The sequence below is a fragment of the Chenopodium quinoa genome, unplaced genomic scaffold (genome assembly GCF_001683475.1).
Source record: "Chenopodium quinoa cultivar QQ74 unplaced genomic scaffold, ASM168347v1, whole genome shotgun sequence".
NCBI lineage: Eukaryota > Viridiplantae > Streptophyta > Magnoliopsida > Caryophyllales > Amaranthaceae > Chenopodium > Chenopodium quinoa.
The window spans coordinates 3497415-3503754 of NW_018744092.1; the positions used below are offsets into that span (position 1 = coordinate 3497415).

Consider the following 6340-nt stretch of genomic DNA (forward strand, 5'->3'; position numbering starts at 1 on the left):
AAAACCAAAATTTGTCTTCAAGTACTGTACAAGTTCAATCTAAATCAAACCCGACGAATATGTCAGGTCATTTGAATTGGATCAATTATATTATTCAGGCTATTGTTAATTAGTTTTCATATCATGATAATTAATGAAATTAACCAAATCAATGTTCAACTCATTAAATTTGAATCAGGTTATTTGTCATTTAATTTGTTGTGAGGTCGGGCTTTGAGAAACATAATTGTCAATATTATTGTTCAATTCGTGTTTTTGTTAAGTAATTTCAACTCGAGTAAATAATTATGATTCATTTTCGTGATGTCTAGACGAAATGCTCCTCTTGGTACAACCTTCCTCAAAGAAAAATTGGATTGCAAAAAAGTAAAAAATCAATACAATTAATACCAACCCAACCAACAGACTTTTTATCAACTCCTATCAAACACTTCCAACTCTTTAATTAATTTCAATCACATTAACACAATATCCCCACGTTATAATAGTATATATATATATATATATATATATATATATATATACACCAAGCTTCAATTCATTTCGTGTTCACTTTGTTCCCATTTTTTAATCCTTAAACTTCACGTACTATTAAACGTACGTACTTACATTATATATTACTACCAAAAGAAAAAAAAAAAAACAACAAAAAAACATTACAATGGCCAAGACCATATGCCACATTTGGTACCTCTCTTTCTTCTTCTTCTTCTTGGGACGAGTTTACGTCGTAGCCGGTGGTAAGGTACCGGCCGTGATAGTATTCGGAGACTCCTCAGTTGACACGGGGAACAACAATGGGATAAAAACATTGCTTAAGAGCAACTTTGCCCCGTATGGTCGGGACTTCGATGGCGGTCGACCCACGGGTCGATTCTCTAATGGGCGGGTGCCTGTGGATTTCTTCTCCGAATACTTTGGACTCAAGAAAACTGTCCCGGCCTACTTGGATCCGAATTACAATATATCGGATTTTGCTACTGGAGTCAATTTTGCTTCTGCTGGTACCGGGTATGATAATACCACTTCTTCGGTGCTTGTAAGTACCATTACTAATCCTTTCTTTTTATCATAACATCAATCTTTCAATTTTTATTTTTATTTATTTTGTACAATTCTTATAAAAACAATCCTTCTATTTCATATTAAATGTCATGTAATAAATTACGTAGTAAATTACATAGTATACGTACGTATTTTTAGAAGGCTTAAAAATATCGTATCTCAGTACTTTAACTCAACTACGTGTGTATATATAAAATTACAGAATGATACAGAATATCGAATATAAGATAATATGAAATCAGAAAGTCCAGATTAAATGATGATTGATGAAATGATAATAAATTAAGAAAAAAAAGTCATAAGTACACAATAATAAATAATGTAAAATCTCTCTCTCTTTTTTTTAAAAAAAAAAATTTATGTTAGCAATTATTTATTCTGATTCATAAACTTACAAGTAAGTTACACCATATTAAATGTTGTAATAATATGGACTTTTGTTTTCAGGGTCCCCCACGGTTTTCTCGTGGGTAATTGTACGGCTATTTTGTATTTAACGGATAGTTTTAGTAACTATGTGATCTTCTTGCTTCTACGTTGTAGGTTCATTAAAAGTATAAGCATGAATAAAATGATTTATGACCATAGCCTATATGAGTAATATAGCCAACTTTATTTGGTGCATAGGTAGTAGAGCCAATATGAGTAGTTGAAACATCTATTTTGGGCCGCCTTTTAATTTAAAGCCGAAAGTTGCATAATTTAAAAGTATGGTGTATATATATTTGTCTGTCTCTATTTGTTCTTCTTATTTGAAAGCTTTTGATAGATTGATAAATAAAAAGTAATAGATAGGAAGGATAAATAAAGACAGAGGAAATAATAATAATAATCATTAACAACATCTAATGATCTCATGTCACAATTTTAGGAATCAATAAATGAATTACCTTATTAAGTAATGAAAAAAAAGAGATTTAGTATAATGTAAGATGAAACCTTTTTATTTTTATAAAGTAAACAATAAGAAGAGTGTTTTTTCTCGAATAAAAAGAGTGGTCGTAAATATTATTATTTATGTTTTTATATTTCTATGATATTAAAAACTTGTTGGATTAAAACTTAGGTAGGTTTGTCTATTTTCTTTTTTATTTACAAGTGTTGTGGACCCACTTTCGAAGGTTCCAACAAACTATTTGAAGTTATTGGCATTCAACGTTCACCTATCTATCACCGCTTATAGTCATAAGACTAATAACTCAACTTGGAGTGTACATAAAAACTTTACCCTGCCAAATATTAGAGTTCCCAAATGTCACTAACTTAATTTTACTTTATCTTGTTTCTCATTAAATTGTTTGCTTTTTGTTACAACAAATTTATTGGGTGTGCAGTCTCTCCTACCTTTTGACTATATTTTTCGTGATTTAGTATACTTTCATCTTGTAATCCTACAACTTTTTTGTGTATTGATTAATTGCTATCACAAAGTACTAAAATTGGACTGATGACCTTTTTTATTGTTGTAAAAAAAGTGAAAAACTTTCATATGTAGCATTGGTGAATATTTTCTACGTACACGTTTTGTGCAAAATGTAGTTGGACTCTTATAAAGACGACATTGACATATTCTTATCCTTTAATTTGTTACCTAAGTGACTGTTAGGCAATTACTAAATTTGCGATGCGATGAAGTAAAAATGGACTCATGTTTTGCTTACTTAATGCAAACTTGTTTTCATCACAGAATGTGATACCATTGTGGAAGGAAGTTGATTATTACAAGGAGTACCAAGAAAGATTACGAAGCTATCTTGGAGTGCAAAAGGCAAATGAGATCATATCCGAGGCAATGTACTTAACAAGCATGGGAACAAATGATTTCCTAGAGAATTACTACTTACTACCCACGACGAGGTTGTGCTACACGATTCAAGCGTTTGAGGATCACCTCATAGACATCGCGAAGCAATTTGTGGGGGAGATTTATAATCTTGGTGCTCGAAAGATCTCGTTGGCCGGCATTCCTCCCATGGGTTGCTTGCCACTAGAGAGAACCATGAATTTTGGGGCAATAGCACAATGCAACGAAGAGTACAACAATGTGGCCGCTGAATTTAATGTTAAAATGAACAACTTGGTAAACCAACTCAACAAGGAATTGCCTGGAATACAAGTTGTTTTTTCTAACCCTTATAACGTCCTTCGCCAAATGATTAAAAGGCCTACAATATTTGGTAAGATTACTTTTAGCTAGGATTTCATTTCCTTATTACATTTTTAATTAGAATTCTTTATGATTATTTAATTAATTTTATTAGCCTACTTATTTTTGATGGGGTTTTTTTCCTACTTTTGGATGCGTATAAATGACCTTGTTAGGATTAGATTTTAATGATTTTTCGAGTAGGTATAGTTTAGTTGAGTGTTAATAGTGTTTTTATGACATTGCACCCAAAGAAATAAGAAAATAATAATTAAGAAAAGTCTATATAGGGCCAATTTTCTTTTATGGGGAGACAAATGACAATAATGTCTAAGTGGGTGGATTGAATTGCCAAATGAAATATGTCCCCTAAGTATTATAGAAAGATATCTTATCATTTTCAAAATATTAAATATGGTCTATTATTTCAATTTTAATTTTGGATAGTCTTAAAACGAAGTTTATACAGAATATAAAAGTCAAATTCACAAAAGAAAAAAAAAACAAAGAAAAACTTCAATTCTTATGGAAAAGAGTGGTGACTAGTAAGTTATTATACACTCTTACAGTCTTACGTAGTACTTTGTATTTTAATCTCAGCTCTATGTTTCTATAAAGGTTAGACTGCCCCAAAAGACCCTTCCAAATATTTAAAATATCGACAGATCAGATGATACTAAATACATCAATGGGATTGAAAAAGTTGTCAAATCGGGTAGATTTTCTTAATTATCATTCCTTCTACTACAAGTAGCTATTGCTAGAGTGATTGCTTTCAAAAATGCTCATTAATATAATGATTTTGAAATGTATGATAGCATTTGTTGTAGTGAATATTAATAGGGTAGTTGATTGACAAAATGAGAGTTGATTAAATGACAGGGATGGATGAGACATCTAAAGCATGCTGTGGCACTGGATTGGTGGAGATGAGTTATCTTTGTGTTCTAGATAGTTCATACTCCTGCTCTAATGCTGACAAATATGTTTTCTGGGATTCTTTCCACCCAACTGAGAAAACTAACCAAGTTATTGCTCAACATCTCTTCAAAAGTGTCTTGTGCAAATTTCTTTGATGCCGTACAAATATGTACTTATATTTTTTCCGATTTGAAAGTCACAGAAATTAAATATGGGGGAGGGGGATTTGAACGTGTGACCTATTGGTTTTCAAGACTGAATTGGTTGCCGTTATTTATTTTCAATTTACAGATTGAATCTTCTGATTTATATGGAGATTCAACATTTTTTTCCTATTTTGGGAAGGGGAGAGGGCAATTGGAATTTATAGTGCCATGCATCCTGTTATAAGTGATAGTTTTATTTGATTTTCAATATGTAACTTTGATATAGATGTTACTCATTGTACATCATTAATAAAACAATACAAAGTATTATTTATGTATTTATAAAAGTTTTTTTTGGATACAAACTTAATGATATTATAAAATTTTTATAGTAAGCTTGTGAAGTTAACTGTATGGATGAAAGTAAGGGGATCTCACAAGAGCCCAAGGAACGAATATGGCCCAATGAGAGCTAGCTCATACCTTAGTGTGTGGGGGCTAGTTAGGTGGCATTCACTTAATGTGTTACTCCCCAATCCTAATAGTTGTTATCAAATTAAAAGATACTTTGTATTAGTTTACAAATTATTAAACGACAAATTGTGAACACCGACCCACAAATGATACTATATAATGAAGAAGATCTGAACCCATCTCTAGAAGAACCGCTAAAAGAAGATTAAACATGAGAGAGGATCCATATGAATTATGCTTTTCTTTCCTTTGTGTGTGGGAACTAGGTCGAAGATCACTCGATGGTCCTTTCTCGAGTTCCTCAGCAAGTATTTTCAATCAAACTATTATTCATATTTATAAACTCAAATGATATAAAGTAACACCATTACGCCTAGTATAAGAGGTAAAACTAAAAAAGAACCATTGTACTCTCGTAATGCTAAGTAGAATAAAAAAAATGTCAACCTCCAAACTTGGTCAAACAAGCTAAGTAATCTCTAATACAATCAATATTTTTGATATATTAAGTTATGGAGAAATTTATTGACCCCATGAACAAACCCACATGTGAGTCAAAGTGTTGTCCCACATTAAAAGAGTGTAAAGTATTGGAAAGTGTATCCCACATTAAGGAAACAAGAAAGTTATGTACACTTTATATGGCTAGGGGGCTACTCCTCTCATTGCCAAATGGTTTTGAAGTGGAACCTCCTTGGTCGTATAAAGTGGACACTCGTGACGGGTGTCGTTTAGGCCCGTTTATCAAAACTTTGAAAGGAATGGCAATAATAATAAGTTTGGAAAACAAAAAAAATCCAAACTTCATAAAAGATGAGATTTGAATTCATGATCTAAAGTTTAAAGTATAAAGAAGACTCTAATACTACTTACTACCTAGTCATATGGGATCTTGTTAGATTCGTCATGATATATATTTTCAAAATATCAACTTTTCATAATTTTTGTTTATCTTTAATTAAAGATATTAATGGTTAAAGTTGTGCATTGGCACACGTGGCTAAAGAAACGTGTCAAATATCAACTAAAAAGAAACGGACGAAGTACCTTTTATAAGTAAAAAAAAAAAAAAAAAAATTGCCCGGAATAATCTCACCTTTGGGGCGTCCACTAAAAATAATCCCACCATTGGGTTATTTTTAAATAATCCGTCCTTTATACCCAATCCGCTCAAAAATGGTCCTAACCGATCATGTAACTTATTGGCGATATGTGATTGGCCAAAAAAAATAAAAATAATAAATTTTTTAAAAAAGTTAAAATTTTTGTTTAAAGAAAAAATAAAAATAAAAAAATTAATATTCAAAAAACCACCCACCGCCAAAGCCACCGTCGTCCCCGCCACCAAAGTCTCCTGCCACGTGACTCCGGCCAACCAACCCCCAACCCCAGCGCTAGCTACGACACGCGACCGACCCCCCTCCCCCTCCCCTGAACCACCAACCCCCTCCCTCCCCCACGAAAACCCAGGCATTGGAAAGCACCGGCCTTGCTGACCACCACTATCCCCCGATTTCGACCTCGCTGACCACCCCCATCCCCCGATTCCGGTCTCGTCGACCTCCCCATCTTCCGTTCCCCAATTCCG

At 32.8% G+C, this 6340-nt stretch overlaps 1 protein-coding gene across 1 annotated transcript; it reads left to right on the plus strand.

The window, feature by feature from the left end:
• Window positions 1-540: 540 nt before the first annotated feature.
• Window positions 541-4634, plus strand: LOC110691892 (GDSL esterase/lipase At4g26790-like). The gene is made up of 3 exons (XM_021868863.1): window positions 541-1039; window positions 2753-3242; window positions 4094-4634. Exons 1-3 carry the CDS (start codon window positions 662-664, stop codon window positions 4285-4287), a joined length of 1062 nt encoding a protein of 353 aa, XP_021724555.1. The 5' UTR covers window positions 541-661; the 3' UTR covers window positions 4288-4634.
• The last annotated feature ends 1706 nt before the right edge of the window (window positions 4635-6340 follow it).

Bases quoted from the DNA above. Each gene is read 5' to 3' on its own strand.
- LOC110691892 (XM_021868863.1), top strand. From the start codon at position 662: ATGGCCAAGACCATATGCCACATTTGGTACCTCTCTTTCTTCTTCTTC. The intron at 1,040-2,752 runs GTAAGTACCATT...TTTTCATCACAG, and splicing joins ATACCACTTCTTCGGTGCTT to AATGTGATACCATTGTGGAA. The intron at 3,243-4,093 runs GTAAGATTACTT...ATTAAATGACAG, and splicing joins TAAAAGGCCTACAATATTTG to GGATGGATGAGACATCTAAA.